Genomic DNA, 22,317 nt, shown 5'->3' with positions numbered 1-22,317 from the left:
TATTTGACACCTTTGAGTTCATTACAGTTCAAAGGTTTGGCTTAGCTTTGTGTACATATAGTTCTTAAGAAAGACAGTGCTCCACCCTAATGGGTTTTTGTTTCACAAATTACATAATCCCCTCATTTTTGTATTAAACAGAGTGCTTTCCTTGGTTTCAATGGGGTATCTCATTTATCAGTCTAAGATCAAAACAGAAAAAAGAATTATCCATCAAGTAAATTTTGTTAATTAGATATCGCAAGATGTGGACTAAGCTCAGAAGATGAAAAGGTCATTTAGTCAGAAAACAGGAGAAAAATTAATGATTTTTAATTTCAATTTGGACGGTAATGAGATGGATTTGTACGTAATGATTAATTTGTTTGGTGACGTGATTTTTGACATTGATGCAATGCACTCATATGGAGTTGTGTAGGTCGGTCCAACATGGAGCCTGCAGGATAAAAAAATGGGAGGAAAAGTATTGTTATTAATCATAAATACTTTGTGATGGATAGGGGGATAGACAACTCCAGATGAAATATTTATAACTTTCTGGATCCAAAAAATGTGAGGAAAAGTATTGGTATTAATCATAAACATTTTGTAATTAAAAGGGGGATAGACACCTCTAGAAGAAATATTTATATCTTTTTGAAGGTTTTCTCTGTTTTTTGTCCTAATGCAAATATTTAACCTTTGTGCTAAAGATGAGTAGAAGCCAAATTGTTGCATTGATTTTCCATAGTTTTGCAGAATCAATGAATTTTATATCATATTTGTCTGTATCAGAGTTTAAATTATGAAAATGAATTATTTTACAATGTTTGAACCATTATAATTGTCTGAGAAGTTAAATTTTGATTAAAAGGGTCCTGTTTATTTTGAACAAATTTTATGTGGCATCCCTTTAATTCAGGTACAAAAATCTGGAATTCAAGATTCAGTTATTGATTTTTCACCTATGAATGATATATGTGTACCTTGCCATCATAAAACAGTATTTAAATTTTTTTTATGTCTTGTGGAGGGTCAATTAAATTTATAAAAGACTCCCTTGATGAACAATTTTAACTTGAAGTTCTTTTTTTCACCAGGCCAGGGTGACGTTTTCATGTGGGGTTATGGTAAAGGGTGTGGAAGCAAAAACAAAGACATCCTCTCCCCAGAGAAAGTCCCCCTCAAGAGGAAAGTGGTGGAGGTCTCAGGTGGTGCCACCCACAGTTTGGCCCTCTCTGGTAAGAGATTTAGGACGTCACTACTGTAGATTCCTTATTTCAAGAGAACTTAATTTCATATTTCCACAATTTTGTATAAAATTGTGAGAATAAAAAAATAGATTAGAAGCATAAAACTTTTGTTTTAATTTTATTTAGTTAACTGTATCACTATCAGAAAAATTAAAGCAAAATTTTGAATCTACAAAGGGTGCCTCTGGTGATTTTTGGGGAGTATTGATTCCTCAAAATTAATTAGGAGTTTGCATTTATTGGTGACTGAACTTCACTGTTTCAAGCTTGTCCATAATCCTGTTTGAAGAGAAAACTTGTGGCTAACTATGACTGACTGCACTTTAAATATAATAGGACTATAGAAGGTTTTTTAAAGTAATTTAAGCACCATATTATCATAATATAACATTCTGTTTTGATTGAAATGTCTTCTTTGTCTGGAGTTTATATTAAGAAGCCAAAATGAAGAGAGGTCTGGCAATCAGGAAAGTATTTGTCACATAGATATGGTTTTAATTATTTCAGGGTCAAGAAATGTAACTTACAATTAAGCAGTTTCTTTTAACTTGTAAATGAAGGTATATTTAAGGATCTGGTACAATTTATGTTGAAGAAATTGCTTATGGAACAGTATGTATCATAATTTATAGATGTTAAATTTTATGATTATGGTGGTCATAAAATAGTCTTTTGAGTGCATATATTTCCATGTTTCTCATTTATCATTTTGTAACACATGAAATGCACTGTTCAAAAAACGATCTTTAATTCATAAGCTGCCTTGCCCAGCCATAAGAAGTGGCCATCAATAGGCCGCCCGACTACTGCCGGTATGACAATGTGTAGAATGTTTTAACAGACATTGTTAATCAGCAGCTGATAATGGGTAATGGAGGGGAATCCCAGCAACTAATAAAATCGGTCTGACAGGCGTTTAGGGTCACAGCATTGTACATCAATTCTATTGTTTTAATGTCGACCAGGTGGAATGGTTGACAGAGAATTTGGAAGGACATTTATCATCTAGCACCATTGGATCACACCCCTTTAATGCATATCCATATTGTGGGGAGCAGCAGGGATCTCGGTGGAGACTGACCATTTCAGGGCCAAGTAGAGTGGCTCTACTGGATAATGACCAGCTAGATCGTTATTAGCCTCTGAAATGTCAGAGAACCATAAATGTTGTGTGAAACACAATCAAATAGACATTCCTTTGCACCTAGGTTGACGGCTGTCAGAAAACTTTAGCTGTAAAATAACTTTTTATTTAGAAAATGAAATTAAATGTAAATACCAAAAAAAATATAAATGAAAATGATAAAAAGGTATGATATTAAAAGTGTGCAGGTGTTTGAAATGTCAAAAAAAGAGAATGATGGCTTGCTTTCATGATAGGTAATGATCGTATGGACTGAAATAAAAAGCCCCTTTTTGTTTTCTTAATGAGTACACTTTGTGTAATAGAGATGTGTCGGTTACATTACCCAATGTATGCATTACATGTATCTGCAATGGTCTGCAGTGTTTCTACATTTTCTATACCCAAAATAACCATGCATCTCAGTTGTCAGTATCAAATCTCATTAAAATTAATGGCTTGCAGTTTTTTAAAGTTCCAGTGTCGGTCTAGGGCTTTGTAATTGGCTTTAACATGGGTATTATTTGCATATCCCCTTTCTGTTCAAATTATGTCATTTTATACTTATAGAAAAACTGGCGCTATGTACAACGCAGAAATTCTGAATTCAAAACCATGGATATTGCAGTGCAAAAATTATAAAAGAGCAGAAATTGCTTTTAATTACCATGGACAACTAGCATGGGATCAAAGGGGTGGTTGAAAAAAGTGCATTTTTTGCATATCATCTTTCACTTCTGAAGTCGTAGATTACCAAGGGGGGATTAATGCACACGTGGAGAGGACATCAGTTTGGGTCGGGGCAGGCGATGGGGCCCCCAAACCTCCTCATCAGGTTACTAAGTCTATTGTCTGGGATTACATAATGTGTCAGTCTTTGACAGTTTACAGTTCACGTGGTTAAGCCCCTAATGATCTCCTACCGATGCACAATTATGATTGCCACGCTGCAGGTTTTGGTGGGTCCCTGGTTTATTTTCTGTGCAGGTCAGATAAGTATGTCGGTGACACTTTAGAAGGCCATTTATATGGGGTGCCCCAGACACACAAATCAAAAGATTGGTGTATTATTAGGTGAGGAGACTTTAGAAATGCCCAATTTAACCCGTGAACTACTTCAAGAACCCCCCAAAATATGACTGGAGTGAAAGTAAAATGGGTCATTCTCATCGTTCAAAGACAAGGTTACTATTTGGGAGAGGTATGGCGAAGTTTTTCAGGCAGATTTCTCTCACTGAAAAAAATTTAGAACATCTTTAGCATGTGTAGAATAAATGTCTGTTCATGTACATTGATCATCTTGCTAAATTTCAAAGTATTGTTAACATCATTAAGTTGTTACCTTGATCTTCATTATAATGTATAAATTGATATCAAAAGAAATTTCACTATGGTATTCTGGCATTTTTACTAAGTTTTAGAACGTGTATCCAATAAAAATAGTGGAAATAAGTGTAAAACTTTTGCATTGCTATTGAGAGAGTTGCAGATCCCACAGGCATGCATGGAGTAAAATTTTTTAAATCATGCTTTTCATTTTCCATCCCTTCATTTTTTGTAGGAAAGGTAAAAAATTTATGAGATTTGTCTTAAAATTAGCAATTAATGCTATATATCCTTCATTACCCTTTGTCATGAAATTATTATCCTTCCTTAAATTAATATTTAAGAATATCAAATTCTTTTTTAGGAGCAAACATCATCATTTATTTAATATTTTCAACTGTAATTTTTAATGAAAAATTGGTATTGACTTAAGATTTAATATTTGATGTGAAATGTTATCATTTATTGCATGTTAATGTCAATGGAATTATAGAGTATTTTACTATGCACATGCATATTGATATTTGATAAAAATAGAGATCTACTCCATTATTGATTTTTGTTGTTGATACATTTTCATTTTTCATATAATACAATGTTAACATTTTTAACCTTCATATTTAGTATATAACTTAATTTTCAATATGTGCAAAAATCAGAGATATTATAGGTGAAACAAAAAGTGCTTTGTTACGTACTGAAAATAAAGCATTTTATTCAAAGGAGGGGGGTATTGATGTTTATCAGGATGCATACTTGTAAGAAGTGTGAATGTTGCAAAGGAGCTCCAACTTTCTAGAGGTTAGAACACGTAACCTTGGGAGCAAATGATCAAGTCGAAGGTTGAATACAAACACGTTGGGTTCACTTAATTCAATTGTTGATGCATTCTATCCTATATCTGTTTGTTAAGCACCGTACGAAGTGTCAGTCTGTATACCAACATCCAGTCACCCCAGCAGACCCTGGGCAGAACCTGTTAATGGCCCGTGCGAAGATCAAGTACAGTTTCTGTCAAAATTTGAGGCCCTCCGGGAAATTACGCATTCGGAAAGTTAACCTAGGATTGACAATGTATGGATTCAACTTGACTGTTGGAACCATTTGTATACAAATGTATGGTAATCTGATTTCTGGGTAATATCTCGGGTTGTTATTAGATTAGTGGTGCTTTATGAAGTGCAAAGAGTGTACTGGCCACAATCGATTTGAATATGAAATATTTTTATTTGAAGTAGCATGACTTGAAAACCTTCGATCATCTTCTTTTGGATTGGATTAGCGCAAGGAGTAATAATGAAAAGTTAAACTCAAAGAAAAACTATTTTTATCCCAAACTAATGCAAGATTTATAAAATATAAATATTCCTAAGAATGGGAATTTTTATAGTTTTTATGCAGTTAATTTTATGACTTAAGTTGATTTTTTATTTTGATGATTTGAAGATTTTAGTTCTAATTTTATCAAAATATTAAGGAAAGTATAGTTAGCAACCCTTAATTCTGCTTATTATCTTGTGGGGTCTCCCAAGTTAAATTCAGAAATCCCCCTCCAAGAACCCCAAGTACTTTGACCTGTTTTGTTGAGCCTCGCACTTTTTTGACATCTATATCACCTTTGTTAATGAAGGAGAATTAAAGGTTAATTTAACATGTCTGAGTTTTTTTGTATGGAAGTCATCCGTGCTTACCAGATCTTCCTGTTTCACAAGCCAGCAGTTTGCCATCAGTAATTTAAATTATCTCGATATCCAAAGAAACTGATTCAGTTAAAGTTTATTGCAAATTGAAATCATATGCAAAATTTTCTTCTCATGAAAAGCTGCACCATCTAGGATTTTGATGAATTGATTATCTGCAATTTAAAGTTTTAAGCTGAATCTATTGCAAATTGAGATTAAATGCAATGTGCAACAAAATTTCTTTTCATGAAAAGGTGCAGCATTTAGGATTTTGATGAATTGATTATCTGCAATTTAACTTTTATATATGCAAAAAAGTGCAGAATTTGATATTTTGATAGATATGTAATGAATATATCTATAATGTAATTTTAAGACGAGATATTTTATATAAATCTGTGGGAACTGTTCTGCAATACTGGTTCATGACCTCTCAGATGAGGATGGATCAAATCTTCTGAAAGTCTCGAAAGAACCCTCGATAGAACCCTTGACAATGCAATCGCCTAGTAAGGATTCAAATTCTCAGGCTTTATTACACAAGGTTTATCTAACCCTAGGGCAAGTCTGTGCAGTGTTCATATTCCCTCCTTAACAGTCTCCGACAATAAAACTGGTGCTTCCTGGGATCGGCTCTCCTCCTTGCCTTGTCAGGAAATCTTCTGGGGGACCATTACTGTGTTTTGAACAGCTCAAACTGTCATTCTAATGGATACTTAAAGTTTTCTTACATTTGAGTTGCTAAACTCATATTGCTCATATTAGGCAATGACGACAAAACAGCTGCCAATTTGAAGGGGAAAATTAACACAGATGGGGAGAGATAGAAAAAGTCAAGAAGCTCATTTGGTATTCTTGTAATACAATTTGAGTACATAAAAATGTCATTAGACTTTGGGTGATGTGGCACAGATTGTAGGTTCAGAAGAAACAAAAATAAAAAAGTGACACTCTAAGTTCCTTACTCTCTATTGAATTGTGATTATTTTCACTTCTTGCAAAGGAAGAAAATCAAATTCAACATCATTATAACATGCGCAAGATTCAACTTAATGTTACTTTGGAACTTTCCTCTTTTCTTAGTAGGCATGAGTGCAATCAATGCAGTGAAAATGAGGTTTTCTTTCCCCTCCTTTATCATCTTGAATTGGAATTGTCAATCAACTTTCGAGTTGTAAAAGTAGATTACATCCAAAGAGCTTTTGATAAGACAATGCATGGTTCTTGAATTTGTTCCTGAAATTGCAGACTTATATATGTATATAGTTCTGTTTTTATAGGCCGTAAGACGGTTTCAGATATTTGGAACCTTTTGAAATCTATTGGTTTATGTTTTCTTATAAAGTGTGTATAAAAAGGAGCAATGTCAGAATATAACAAATTAAAAAGCAAATAATTAACATTGAAATTGACAAACACCTAAATGATTATGATTATTATGTTAAACGATAGACTGTATGTCTTAATTCTTTAAAGGTTCGGCAGAAATTTTCCAAATTGGGATTCCTAACAGGATTTTATTTCTTTAAAAGTAAAATAGATTATTCATAATGATAATAAGAATGTTTTGACTGTTTATTGTTGGCCTTTTAGCATTTCAGAACCTTTAATAAACTGTAGAATGCAGCCCTAAAATTTCTCCATATATCACTGGTCCCTTTCTCCTTTCATTATTTAACTGCACATAGAGGGAGTTTCAGCCCCTCCCCCTTCCACTCCCCCCATTCTTTGTGTGACCTGGCCAAATTACGTGTGGATGGTGGGAAAATTATCCCCTGAAAAGGATCGGGACAAAGACGGGAGGCTTGAGAAGGCTCTTCCTTTGTCGTGAGATACAGGAACAGTCCCAGTGAATTGTAGCTCGTGACAGCTAGAAGTGGTCAGTGTGGTCAGACCTCGCCGAAATGTGACATGTCACCCATAACTATGGCTGTTGAGTATCGTCCATCATTTGATCGACTATAAAAGGGTCCTGTAAAACTCTTCCACTGACTGTATATAAACATCACATCCTAGCTATCTAATATTTTCAGATATTACAAGTGCTGAATATAATTCTTTTCTTTCTTCTTAACATATACATTCTGACCTATTAAAAAATGAAATGAATAGCTTTTGTTTTCTTCAATGAAAGCTGATAAAAAAGCTCCTTTTGAACTCTTTTTAGAACTTTTTTAAAATCACAAATATAATTCATTTTTCTGAATACTTGTAATCAATTTAAGTATTGACTGAAAAATGTAAGTTTTTAGGTATAAACTTTGTATTGGGTGTAAAACTGTTTGCCAAAAGTTATGTTTTAATGAACTGCATAATCTGTATGATAATGTAATTAGGGTTATGACAGCAAAATTTAACACCCAACAAATTTAATTTGCAAATATCCTCATTATTGTAATTGTTGTCATGGGACATTTTGAAATCTAAAATAAGGGAAAATAGTTTGATTCTTATAATTCTTTATAAAGACCAGGACTCTTGAGCATGCAGTCACAGCGCAGGATTGGTTTTTGTCTGATAAGGTCCATCCATTAGCTAATAGGAGTAAAGGCCTTGATTACATAATGCCATGCCATTTATGCCCATATAAAAAATGGATCCCAATTACTTTGAAATAATGAGCCAAAAAATAAGATGTTTATGGGGATAGTGTCAGTTTCGCTGGCATATAACAGCCAGACTTTATCAGAAGAGTAGATCACGATTACAGCCTGAAAACAATTGAAATATTTAGACACCATATTCCCTGTGGTTGAAAATAGGCATTTAGGGACTATTAGTGGGGTATCAAAAATACACCAGCGAGAGATTATGAAAATTTATTTCCCTGTTGGTCTACTGTCAGCAGAAAAGATAGAACTTTTTCATTGATAAAAAGTTATTACTTACACAATTTTTTGTTCAGGTTTACTTAGTTAATTATGTACTTTGTAATTATTAATGTACTTGAAAGATTATGAAAAAATTAAACAAATATATCATATTTTTAAACAAATTTATTATGATTTTTTAGGAAAAAAACAATTTCAATGTTTATTCTTTAATATGATATGCCAAATATCTTGAATTCAAAACATATGTCATCTTTTCTGCAAAGGTTCAGAAGGTTGCTCTTATCCACGACGGGTGAGGAACACAGGCACAGAGTTTTTGTCGTGATGGGTCTTTGTTACCATCTAGTACTTTAAAAGTCAGGACTGCTGGGTTTAAATCTAGATTTTAATGACTACCAGGTGTCAAGTTGACAAACAAGAATTGTTGTAGCAGCTTTGTAATGAAGAAGGCTTGTCACAACATAAGAAGACCTTTAATAAAATTATTTTTCAAGTGTAAAAGTTTGTGACATTTTGCTTCATCTGTCCACAAGTCTTCATTTACAAAATTAAAATATTCTTCACTTTAACTTAACTGTCGCTTGATCTTGGTACTGTGCCGCAGATGTAAAGTTTTAATAAGACGCTTTTAAACACCGTTGAGGTTCCCCATGATATATATGATAGTGATGGCTGATATGTTGCCTCTGATGACACATTATTAATTTTCAAGACCAAACCCTAACTCCCGAGGGTTTTTTCTTAAAGTCTTGCCACAATAAAATGTTTGTCTGTACCTTTAAAAATAGTTATTCAAGCATTCAATTCATCCATTATATTGTCTTTTTGTTTGATGCACAAATAGATAAAATGCAAATGAAGATAGCATCAGACATGTGCACTGTTACAAAAAAATACACACAAAAGAAAAAATACCAGATGATAAATGACCATCAAATATAAAAAAAAAAATTACATTAAAGTTGAATGTAAAAATTCAGTTCTGATTTGAATTTGAAATTTTAGATTGATGAAATCGACAAGCTTTCTTGTTAATCCTCTAAACTCTTGTTCGTATTTTCTTTTTTAGCTCTCTTCTAAAAACGTGAACAAAATCGTGCAATATGAATTATGAATAGATTTTGTGGCAGATTTGCAGTGCAGTAATCACTTGTGTTGGTTTAGCATTGCGGGTGATAATCTTCGAAATAATCTCAGCTGTGTGCAGTTTTAGCCTCTCTGCTAATTAATGAGAGGGTTTTAAACATGTGGACCTCATCTTTTTTTAATTCAGTGTACTTTTGGGTGGATCGTTATAGACTTTTAAACCAGACATTTAAACAATCATAAATGATATAAACTACCAGGGGAGGTCAGAATTTGGATGCCTTGATTTTCATAATTTCGCACTAAGGTGTGTAGGCTCTTTGCCTAGGATAAACTGGTTACCAAGATATAAATCCATGGGAAATTACATCTTTTACAATTGTGAGTAGTAAGTTAACTGTAAAGTTGTTATAAAATAGTTCTCCACGGTTTGTTTTAGCAGAACATGTAGATAGCTCAAAGATTGGAGGACAAATAATGTGTGGGCATTTTATGTTTGTTTCTTTGTAGGTTCATTTTGCATTGATGAGTCTATAATGACCTAGATCTTAGTGCTGATGTATCTTCCACCCTTTTGCTATACTGTGTTTATCTTCTCTGGTTGGTGATGAATTAAATTAAACATTGTTTTCACAGCTCAGTATTCTTTTTCATTTAATCAAATGATTTAGCTCACTATTCTGAAATAGTGAGTATGTAAATTTCAAAAGTCTTTCTTCTAGCCTATTTTTCAGGATCAGGGAACATATATGTCTGTGTATTTTTTAGGATCATGCAGGCAACATATATGTCTGTCTATATATGTCTGTATGTATGTGTCTATTTTTCAGGATCAGGGAACATATATGTCTGTCTATTTTTCAGGATCAGGGAACATATATGTCTGTGTATTTTTCAGGATCAGGGAACATATATGTCTCTCTATGTATGTCTGTCTATTTTTTAGGATCATGCAGGCAACATATATGTCTGTCTATTTGTGTCTGTCTATATGTGTCTTTCTATTTTTCAGGATCAGGCAACATATATATCTGTCTATGATGTCTGTCTATATACATGTATGTCTGTCTATTTTTCAGGATCAGGCAACATATATGTCTGGGGTAGTGGTTTGGATGGTCAGCTAGGATTGGGAAACTCCAACACATTTCAAAGCTTTCCCAAGAAGTTAAAACACCCTGAACTGAGGAGGAGTGTAGTGAAGATCCAGGCTGGGGAATATTACAGTACTGCCATCACAGGTACTTGTTGACTCTAAAAAAAATTTAAAGGAATAAGAATTGCCAAAAAGTACAAAACGAATGATCAAACAATAATCAAATTTTAGGCAAGACTTTTTGTCATGAATGTGTTTAAAAAAAATAGAGCAGCTAGGTTTCAATTAATGATTTATATTTGTACCAATTAAGACCGTATTATTGTTTTAGTATATTTATCAAAATTTTATTAAATTGAAATTTATATAAAATTTTATAATTTTCAGAATGCAATAATTTATGTCAAACAGATGTTATGTTCTAACGCAGGCCTTCAGTTAAATTTGGAAGAGTGACATTATTTATGATATATGTATTAAAGCTATAAGGTTTTGTCAACTTTGTCTGGTATAAGACTCTTGCAAGAAGGGTCGTTTTAAAAAATTGATAGCAGATGGGTGCAATAGGTCATTTTGATCATAATTTCAGTTAAAGACCTTGTTGCATGTTGACCCAATTGTAATTAAATCCTTAATGCAATCCAGAAGCTCATAGCAGAGGTTAAGATTTAAAAACAGGTGACCTCTTGATTGTAGTGAAAGACTCGACAATATGATGTTCAAGTGTGTACCAACAATCAATCAAACCTTTCTGCTAACTATCAAATTCAGATCACAAATACTACCTGACCTGCTTCAACAGTAGAACAGGGGGGCATCAATTACAATCATAAGAACCAATATTTGATTCAATTATTAATGTAAGTGTTTAGACCTCTAACATGGGCCATGACCAAGGATTTTCTGACATTTGAGAGGATGACGGGACTTCACCCCCTGTTTGTCATGTAAAGTGATGCTGCATCGGAAAACAAATAATTGTTTGCAGAGCATTGAAAAAGGGTTAAGAATGTGAGATTCCTTTCCTCCTCCCCGAGGCTGGGGTTTGAGCTTTATCGGCAGAATTGATAAAGCCTTTTTGAAAAAGATAAACATCGGATTAAACTTTCGATCAGCCCACATGATATGAGCATCACATCTAATGCACTTTATTGAATTTCTTAATGAAAAAATGTCCAAAAGCATTGGCTTTTACTAGATTTGATAATTGGAAGAAAGATAATATTGGCATTACAGTAAAAGTATTAATTTTATATCAGCTATTTACAATTATAAACCCAGCTTGGACAAAGACAGTGCTGTAATGATAATCAACATTGTATCTAATGTATTTGACAATTGAAAATGTGAAAGTTGAACAGAAAGCCGCCCTGTATAATTGAATAGTCGTGTTAATTTCTGTCATTTATGATCTTAGTACAAAGTGAACATCAACTCCGTGATAGATTTGTAAACAAATATTGATAACGGATATTTCATGCATATTTGGTTTTATTTATTCTTTCTTTCTATCTTCTGTTTTCATCATCCATTTCCTGCGTAATAAGGTGGTGAATTTCAGCTCGTTAATCACCAACCATCACTGGGTTTGCCTTGATTAGTCCATATCTTTTATACATCCCTCCATTAAGTAAATGCATAGAGAACCAGAAATTGCTAATCAATGGCGTACCACAATGCTAATTGAGAGCAATTCATTTACTATCAATTAGTGGGTAGATTTTATCAAAGTGAAAAAAACATTGGCCAGGCTGGTGAGACAGAACATCAGATTTCCAACCAGAGCATTGTGCACTCTGGGATGAAGCTATTAATCATGATGAAACTATTGGATAAAACTAATAATCCTCAATATTTGCAATCACAATGGCAGAAGCTTTCTTCTGTGGTCAGATAAAGGAGTGCGTTGCAAGATGATGGCATAACTGGGGTTTTTTTTTTTGTTTCTTCCCATGTTGGATTTTCTCTTACCAGCTTTGGTCCCATAATCGCATGATTTGGAAAGCACTGATGAATTGAATTCAAATGGTTTTATGGGGCTGGAAAAAAATTTCATGGAAGAATTCCCTAAACACAATTTGGGTTTTCATATTTGTAAATTAAATTATCATTTCAAAACTTCATGACTGAGATAAAATTGATTCAATGACTGAATGAAATCTTATTCAGATTGTTAAGCTCTGTATAATGTGATTGCACCAACATATGTGACCTCTAAATAAAAGGCTGTTAAACTTTCATCCATGAAATTAAAACCCTTCACTTCTTTGAAAGACTTCTGAATTGGGTGATTTTCTAATGAAATACTAAAAGGGCTGAGATATGGACAGAATTATCGGTATATGTATAGTTCCTTTAATGTCTATTTAAAGTTAATAGAATTTTTAATAAAAATGTTGTCATTTCTGGAAGAAAGACATATATTGAAGAGGTCTTTCTTTGGTTTTTAAAACACTTATTGATTGAGCTTACATGCACAGTACCAGGTATTTATGAAACTTCTGCTGTAAATGGCTTTGTTAAGCTTTTAAATAGTGGATAATTGACCAATTCTTTTTATCAATAGTTTTCTGATATCATTACAAAGGTAATGTCTTATTTCATGCTTATTTAGAAAATACAAAGGTTTACATCATGAAATTAATCGAAGTAAAAAAAAACACTTTCTTTTGCAGAAAGTGGCAGTCTATTTATATGGGGGAAAAATAGCCATCTAATAAGACCTGATAAACCATCCAATGCCAAGTTCTGGCTGCCATTTCACATCAACAAAGGTTTGGGACCAATCCAGAAAGTGTTCTGCGGTTCCTGGCATGCTGTTGCTATAACAGGAAATCCAGGTAGGATATGACTTCTGCTTCAGGTGTCTTGTAGGAAATTAGACAAATTGTTGATTTAGACTACAACTTTTTGAGCAAAAATTAGCAATAGTATAAATGAAAGGGGCTCACATGAAAAAGTACTCATGAAATAAAAATGATTGGTGTGTATTTTTTTTAGATTATAAATGGTTTAATTCAAACAGGGATTTGTTTGAGTTTGTTTTCTTGCATTAAATTTTCAAAACAAATAAAAATATCACAAGAAGTTTGATCTCCTCATGAAAGACATGCTTAAAACCTGAAAGATATTGATATTCTTTATTGAGCAAATGTCCACTGCAGCATGCTGATGTTAGAATAATGATCTGTATGCTTTCATTAATCAGAAATGAAGAACCAACTTAATAGATATTTATCTAAATTTACTGTAAATTCGTTATACGCAAGTTCTTAATTCCGCGATTCAATTGTCTTGTTTGAAATTGTGAGAATATAAAATCACAATCACCAGTTTTTTTTATAATTTCCTATAGGTCAAAACTGAAAAATAAAATCATGATTTTAAGATCCTTAAGGGTTGCTTCTCGTAAATTTACATGGAAATTAATAATTCAGGTTTAATGAGGAATTTACAGTACATGTAGTTTTATTATTTGCAAGCTACTTGTATAACACCCATGCCATCTTAGAATATCTATAAATATTTTATCATTTTGCTTTTACAAATGCATAATACAGCGAGTCTGTGTTTAATGAGTGTACTTGTTTTATTCATAGCACCATTTGCATATCATTCTGCGAATTCAGAAGCTTCTGAACAAGATTTTCCAATGGCTTCTCCAGCAGAGGAGGTAGGTGCTTAACTGTAATCTCTTAGTGCTTGGTACTAGTAGTCTCTTTTACGTGAGACAATGTCTCTTAAATAATCTTAAATTGTTAAAATGATCAGGAAATATTGACATTCAATTTCAGCAAGGTAAGCCAATCCATAAACTTCTAGTTCAAATTGAGATTGTGATTCTTCAAGTTGTTTATTCATCTAGATCTGTTAAATTAAGTACATGTAGTAGAGATAATCTGTTAGTATACAACTTCATATTTTAATATCTTTAAAAACATGGTCAAGTGTACTATGGGAGATTATGTAATGTTAATAGTAAGCCCCTGTTTGATAATCCCTTTCATACTGTTTCTTAAGTTTGTATCAAGGTGCTGCATTATGTTGTTCAGTTATCCAGATTAGGCTACATGATAGGCTGGTTTTATAAAGTTTAATAATTTGGTGTATATAAGTCAGAGGAGATTTGATATGTACAGGGGGAGCAGGACACTTCCTCTGACAGTGAGGTAGATTTCTCTGAGCTACCTCGGATAACTGTAAAGAAGGACTCTTCCACGAATAAGGAATCAACGAAGATCAGCATTGCTGACTTTTACTCTGGACAAGATGTGTACTCTGATGAAGGTTTGTCATTATGGAAGTTCACATTGCATGTTTTTTCATTTCGTAGTGAATAGGGTTGAATATGAAATAATGAAGGTACCTTGTCTTCCTTTGTGAAAAGAATATTTGATTTAAAAATTGAGCACTTGTGCTGACTTTCATTCGTATTGCTTGGTAAGCATTGATGATTAGAGAAATAAATTGCTTTGCAGGAGAGGCACCAAGCCCAGCATTTTTCATAGAAGAAAGCTCAAACCATTTAAAATCAGACACTATGCCGGTCGACAAACCAGAAAGTGCTAAATCGCACATTGTGGTTCAGGTCCCAAGACCCACGGTGACTGTTGTGGATGTGGCTTGCTCACCCATTCCATTCAGTGAGTCTGATTCAGAGAGTGAGAGTGGTGCACGGACACCTCAAGTTCTTGCCAAACCAGTTAGTGCCAAATCTAACAAAGTGCCCCAGGTGACACTTGAGCCATTGCAGGTAACTCCAAGTGATTCCAGATTATCAAACAGTGTCCAGAGCAATGGTTTCAGATCTGACCGATCTCACACACGTGTTAGTGTTCAGCCAAAATATTTTACAAATCCACCAGACAGAGACAAGTCTACCATGTGCAAACAACCTTCAACAACTGTGATACAATTAAGTAAGTCCACTGCAGACAACTTTACATTACCTAGAGAAAACACGAATTTTACCAGCAAACAAATTGATTTAACAGACGTGGAGTATGCAAGAGCAGTAAACTCCTCTAAATCAACTGAAAAACTGTACTGGATAAATAAATTGAATGAAAGTCGTGAACGGGAATTTTTAGGCCGTTTACAGAATGGAAATACTCAGCTCCGAACTGTTACCCAAGATAGCAATGGAAGTCGCAGCACATTCCGGTCTGGCCGTATGAGTGATACTGCTGTAGTAAATTTGTATTGCTATGAAAATGTCATGGATGGGACTCCTGCTAAATGGAACCGTAGCATTGAAAGTTCTCTGGGGGATTATGGACGCCAGTTTGGTAATGGAGATATTCTGGAGGAAGCAAGGCGGGCAGCCAGGTTACCTCCTAAAAGGAACACACCTAGTCGTAGTATACCCAGCAAAAAGTCCACTGATGCCAATTTTGTTGTAAGTTTTGAGGAGGCGAAATTATGTTAAGCATTAATACATATAAAGTTTAGACTTCTTAACAAGTATTGGCTTGATTTGTATTTTGTAATATTTGTGTGAGATGATAAAATTTAGTGTGAATCTAATTTATTTTTCCTGCTAACTGAAGTATCGTTCAAAGGTAAGTGCATTGATATATCAACTGGGATGAGGTGTATCGATAAGATTCCAACATATAAGAATCGTGTGCCCTTAAAACCACTGTTAAGCATTTGGTAATAGGCTTCATGTGTGGTTCAAGGTGGATGTGGAATGTGTACAAGCTCACTACATCATATATGTTTAATGTGAATGAAATAAGGATTGCACAATGTTGTGTTTTAATCATTTGTGATAAAAGATATGTGCAAATCCATTTTAATTTTAAAGCACTTACTTAACCTTAGTTAGATTTAAGAAAATCAATATCTACAATTAAGAAACTTTAAAACTGTCTGATAAGTAGCATGTTAATAAAGTACACAGTTCAATCGTTTCATATTTATTGTTAATCATGCAAGCAATGGAGTTATTAAGTTAAAAAAAAAAATTGGCATTAAGTCTTGGACAAGTTTTTTAAAGGTCCTCGCCTGAATGGTAGGTCGTGAATTATATCGATATGATATACTCCGCAGAGTTTAAACACATCTGTAAGGATAAGGAATCCAGCGACTTAATAGTAGACACAAAGAGACATAATGCATTGCTATTTCAGTACCATTGTATAATCTATCCAATGCTGATCTCTGTTTTAAAAAGATTACATAATGCCTTCATTGCTATTACGGTAATTTTTGTATAGTTGTCTCCCAATTGGTCATTGTTTACAGTTGTTGAATACAATACATGCATGTATATGGTGAATTGGTGATCAGTCGCCATCAAAAGAATAGTTTTCAATGTCTGGTGTATTCAGTTGGACATCTAACTAACTTGTCAGTTAACTTGGGAGTTGATATGAACGAGATTTTTTAAGAAATAAAATTTCTTCTACAACAGGTCTGGAGAAAGTTAAAAAGGGTAAATTATAAAACATTTTCCCCAATCCTTAAATTCCCCATGTTCATTCGACTGTTTTCCATGTGTGCAGTGAATGCCCCTTACTAAATAAAGTCTCACCAGATTGTCTCTGACATTTCCTTGATTCCACGAGTTAGGGAACTAGTCTGTAATTAAGATTTTTTTAAAATCCAAAGGTTAGCTATTGTAGACCAGGAAATCATCTGTCATGTATTGTATCCACAATTTCCGTGTAAGATTCGTAATATTCTATTATTTTGCAATCATTAGGTATTATTTATTTGGTGCAAAGGATGAAATAGTCTCATAGTTCATTTTAAAATAAGGATAAAACATATACTAATTTTTCAACAATTTATTCAAGTATTTTAGATTAAATTATTCAACATTGATGCAGGTACTTGTCCTAGTGATCTTTATAAAATTACTATGGCAAACGGTCACACTTAACTGGAATTTAATAGTTTTCAAAACCCTGTTCTAGAACTTATCTTTTAATATATTTTTTGTTTCTTTTAGCATATAATTTAAAGGTTTAACAAAATATACATTGCGTTAATTATTTGATTTATTTGAAACAGAGGCCAATTATATCTGGATATTTGTTGCGGCAAAAGGTCTGTCCGTAAATGTAGAGCTAGTGTTATTAAAATAGGATTTTTCATCATTCATTTTATAGACATGTTTATTCTGTCAATTTTTGTAACTTTTTACAATATACTTTTATTTTATTCTTTCTTTCTTTTACATTATTATATTTAAATATTATATATGTTAGCCATTTATATTTCCTCTCACCTATTTGCGCTTTTTTAATTGTTCTTGACTCCTTTTTTAGACTAAAAATTGAACTGTTTTTATTATAACTATCTTGATAAAAACTCGATGACTTTCCTGATATTTCAACAATCTTCTGTTCCCCTGAACTAAAATTTGTATCCTAAACATACTAATAAACTACAACTACTTTCTGCAGCGGTTATCCAACCTTTTTTAAAAATTGTATCATATATTCTTATCTTTCTGTGTGTGGTAATATCTTATTTTAAATTTTAAAACTCTGTCTGTTAATTTGTATACGTGAAATGTCATGTAAAGGGGACCTAGAATAAGTGATAAATCTCAGTAGCAGAAGTTTGGACTCATTACTTTAAATTATATCTCATTATGTGTTGATTTTGCGAGTGTAACATAGATTAGTTTGCGTGTATTTGACATTGCTCAAGTCTTCTGCTGAACCAAAATATTGCGTTTCATGGTATTTCTTTGTTTTTCAGTCAGCAAGTTATAAAAAACTTTACTTTTTCCTTTAACCTTGAATTATATCATGTTGTACCCTGTAATTCCATGTATTTCATAGACGTGCTTTAAAACTAATGAATTGTTTTCTTTATTCCACAGCTTCAGATTTCGCGCACAGATACGGTAATTGGTCCATTAAGTGTTCCAAAGAAAAATCTTACTCCACGTTTGAACCCGATGGAACGTTATGCAAGTGTTCATAACCCTTCGTCCAGCTCTAGTAAATTCCAGGAAAAGAAGGCCAAGTTTGGTTTAAAAACGCCGCGAAACGTTAGTATTCCCGACACTAGAAGTAATATGAAGCAAGAACTGGAAGAAATGTGCATAAAGGGGGCAACAGGTCCCAAAAAAGCCATGTTTTCTAGTGCCACCTCATGGAAGAACAAAGGAGATCTAGCTCGTATTAACAATCTTAAGAATTACAATATGAAAGCAAAAACTAGTCTAACATTTTCTCCGGACGTGATAAATGGAGAGAAACGTGAAAAGAATTTAAAAGTGAACGGACACGATAAAGAGAATGACACCTCAAAAGTCCCCTCTTTTGATCAGGAAAATGGGGAAGATGGGGAAGAAGAAGAGGATGGGAACTCGTATGTTGTAGAGGAGACCATGTCTGATAATGGGAGAGTGTCAGTAACTCAGGCGAGCTAGAGCATGGATCGGAGTCCTTTACGGGAAGTCCGAGCCCGCTCAGCTTGTGCCCGGAGTGCATCGACTCGCTTTACTCTACTAGACAAACAGCTGCAGAAACTAACACTGTTGTCTTGCAATAAAACACTAGGCCATTTCTGAGCTTCATATTTGGAAAATTATGACATATTTGTTGGATTGATGCTTGTTATTTATATATTAATAGCTATGGTGTTATGTTTTTAAAGATTGTTTTGTTTGTTGTGGCTATGTCACTAATTTATGTCAGAGTGTATACATAACTAATGTAACTTTAAATTATGAATCAAGCTATTTATTAAATAACATAATGATCTGCTTTTATTATTAAAACGAAACGCTGATCCATTCGGAAGACTATTCACCTGCAAAGCATAGTATTGCTCTAGATCTGAACAAAATGATCGAGAAAAACGATTATGTTATCAAACAATTGCAAATACAATTTGTATTATGTAAGTCTTTTTATTACATATTTTTTATTCAATGTAATTGGGTTTTTTTCCCTGGAAAAAAGGAAATTACACGACTTTGGACATCTTTGAAACCATTTAGGAAAACTAGGAAAATTAACCTTGGAAGTTTCGTTTTTGAATAATTTTTCACCCAAAATGAACCCTTTGTCGCGGAAAATCTTGATCAAAAAGGAAACAAAGGAAAATTCATTTCAAACTTCAAATCTTGAGAAATAAAGAACTCTGTCACTTGTGTTTTCACCATGACAATTACGTCCGTAATTATAGCTAATACTAAGTCTGTAGTGGAAACGAAAAAGAGGAAAAAGTAGCTCGGTTGATGAAACTAGACACCTTCAAGACATCCCCAATCCGCAAAATTAACATCAGATCAATAGGAGGCTGTGAAAGATGTTCGAATTTAGTAATAGCAACTATTGAATCTTAATTGCATGCTTGGAGACATAGCGCGACCAAGATTTTCCGTTCTTGTCTCTGGAAATTAAGGACCTAGTCAACAACACGTCTATTTTTGAAGATATAGTAGTCTTTGTCATTTTCTTTACCATCTTTTATCACCTTTCAAGTTAAATATCGGAGAAACTGTTTTTGCATTTCTCAAAAACAGAAGGTGTAATGTATATAGGCAAAATTCCGGAATATTTATATTGAAAAAACGGCCTAAAAAATCGACATATGGCTAATTATGATTTTTTGAAATTATCCAAACCCATATTCTATTTGCTTGCATAATCTTATTGACAAAGAGATCCCCGGGAAAAAAATCGCGCGTGTCTGGCCACAACCGCAAACCGCACGGAACATAAAATTGTCTTGATAGTCGAATTTAGGATATAATAATGCCTTAACCAAAATAATTACAGTGGATTCGCCATGTATTACCACCGACGATCCCTTTTGTCTTACCGAGTAAGGCGTTCCATTCAAGTTTCGAACAGTAAAACCCATTACTATTCCTCTTTAGTATTTTAGGTTGAGATTAAAATGCTTGGTCATTGAAGAGAAAAATCAATTTGTGTTGTAAAAAGAGAATTGTTAATTAACTTTCATCTAGAACCGAGGAACTGAAAATATGAAAAGAAATCCCATCTGTGTTGTCTTCTTTTAAAGAAGTAACTGAAAGCAAATGTCTACAATTTTGTTGTTTAATCATTAAAATATTTATAGCATTTTTATATGATTAGCTAATATGCTGCTAAAGAATTGATATTATAAACACAGATGGATTCCTTTTTCTCGTACAAATTTTGTTCGCTTTGGTATTCTTTAAAATGTGTGAATTTAATGGAATTGTATAATTTCGTATTGTGAAATGCGATAGGCAAACAAAGACAATGCAAGGCCCAGAACAGATGCGGTTTAATTTTCTTCTCATCTTTGGAGAAAGTTGCTATTTTGAGGCTTTATTTTGAAGATAACATGATTATGATGTTGCAATAAATCAATAATTAATTCATATTTAGTTGAACGTTCAAAACAACCCACATGACTTGATGCGCATAGAATCCAGCGTATGTTTGGTTGCACTTTCTTTGATATTAATTGCAGCGCGTAGAAGGGGTATGATAGGCAAAGACGGTACCATAGGTCGTTTTTTTTTAAATTTTCTTTTGCCTCATTATAAAGAAATAATCCCTAAAAGCGAGTTTTATGTATATTATATATAGTCGATTAACTTTGTAAAGAAATAATATAAAAATATAGCCATGTTCAGCGTACATGTCCATAACCTGCTGCGATTTATTACAAGTTTGCTTTTGTATGTTTCTTGTGTTAACTTTAGCTTTTTACTACCGAAAAGTATTATGATCACATGAAAAGAGGTTTGCAGTAATCCTTATGATGGATTGCAAGATTTCTTTTTCTGTTAATTCTTGTTGTGGAATATCATTTTTTTGCTAATACAGTAACTCTCGAGTCGAACACCGGCCACGTGACTTGAAAGCTCCAATCGTCTGTGTTGCTCACCTTCCCCCAATCAGAAAGGTCACTTTATATAACACAAAACAAAACTAACGAATTCGGACGGATAACCTGCTATTTGAAGCATGTGTTGTATTGACTGTACTAGCATTATCCACAAAGAAATAAAATATTCCAGCAGATGTGAAAATCTGAAACTATTGAATTTTAGAATAAAACATTTTACGACATTCTCGCACAAGAACAATGCTTTTTGGAAAGCAAAGCAATTGTAGAAATTCATTAGGTATACGAAATTAGTTAGTGTCAGTCAGTTTTTACCATTACAACAAAACACTTACTTTTGGAAGAAAGAACTGGCCAATTTATTACGTCATTTGATATTTTGTTCTGAATTCGGTCAAAGCATCTCTTGAATGACGTAAAAGTTAATGAAATTAAATGAGCTCCACCACACCGATTGTGTACATTTGATATTTGAAAGGACAATTTTGAGTATGACAGTTGGTGTTAAAACATTACAGAAATTGATTACAATGAGTAAAATATCCCTTGCCTAAAGATATCGGATGTCGAACTTTGCTTGCTTAAAAATTTAAATATTAATGAGTAAAATTGCTGAAAAGGGCTAGAATCAAAAAGTTCATTTCCAGAGGGAAATTAAAAAAAAAGATTGATGGCGGAGTGTCGGGAGTTCGCTCTCCTGTAGGACTTGTAGTATACTCCAAATGAGTCCTTCATTTGAATACCTATTACTTCCAATGGGATGCTGAATGTACCGAAATGATTTTTTTCTTTTTTGTGCATATAGTCCCAGAGTAGTAATGACGGAACAATGAAACAGTCCATTGACTTCATAATTAGAATCTGTTCAAAGCAACTTTTGTGTTTCACAGTTATAGCGGATATTAGGTTTAAATCGTTACATACTTACGTTTTAGTTCGTCATGAACTTGAAATGTAAAGTAGAATTTGATGCGAGATTTTATTAAAGATTTCTCAAGACATTTTACTCGAGAAAGATGGATGAAAGAAAGATGGAGAAAAAAGTGACAATTTGGTATTGTAACAAAGAGAATGAAAGATGGAGATGGTGTAATGATTTTATTATGTGATTTCTACGCTT

The 22,317-nt window shown here is 33.3% G+C and overlaps 1 protein-coding gene across 1 annotated transcript in view; it reads left to right on the top strand.

Annotated features, from left to right (window-relative positions):
• The window catches only part of LOC105348352 (uncharacterized), a 43,323-nt gene extending 21,675 nt beyond the window's left edge, over window positions 1-21,648 (top strand). Inside the window, exons 6-13 of the mRNA XM_066086656.1 lie at window positions 1,080-1,220; window positions 10,363-10,524; window positions 13,055-13,219; window positions 13,979-14,052; window positions 14,519-14,666; window positions 14,858-15,777; window positions 16,798-16,818; window positions 18,220-21,648. Of these exons, the coding sequence (XP_065942728.1) occupies window positions 1,080-1,220; window positions 10,363-10,524; window positions 13,055-13,219; window positions 13,979-14,052; window positions 14,519-14,666; window positions 14,858-15,777; window positions 16,798-16,818; window positions 18,220-18,774 (2,186 nt within the window). The 3' untranslated portion in view covers window positions 18,775-21,648. The remainder of the gene's footprint in view (window positions 1-1,079; window positions 1,221-10,362; window positions 10,525-13,054; window positions 13,220-13,978; window positions 14,053-14,518; window positions 14,667-14,857; window positions 15,778-16,797; window positions 16,819-18,219) is intronic.
• The last annotated feature ends 669 nt before the right edge of the window (window positions 21,649-22,317 follow it).

This window comes from Magallana gigas, chromosome 6, assembly GCF_963853765.1.
Source record: "Magallana gigas chromosome 6, xbMagGiga1.1, whole genome shotgun sequence".
NCBI lineage: Eukaryota > Metazoa > Mollusca > Bivalvia > Ostreida > Ostreidae > Magallana > Magallana gigas.
Note: the sequence above shows the minus strand (reverse complement) of the source record. Positions and strands in the feature narration are given on the sequence as shown.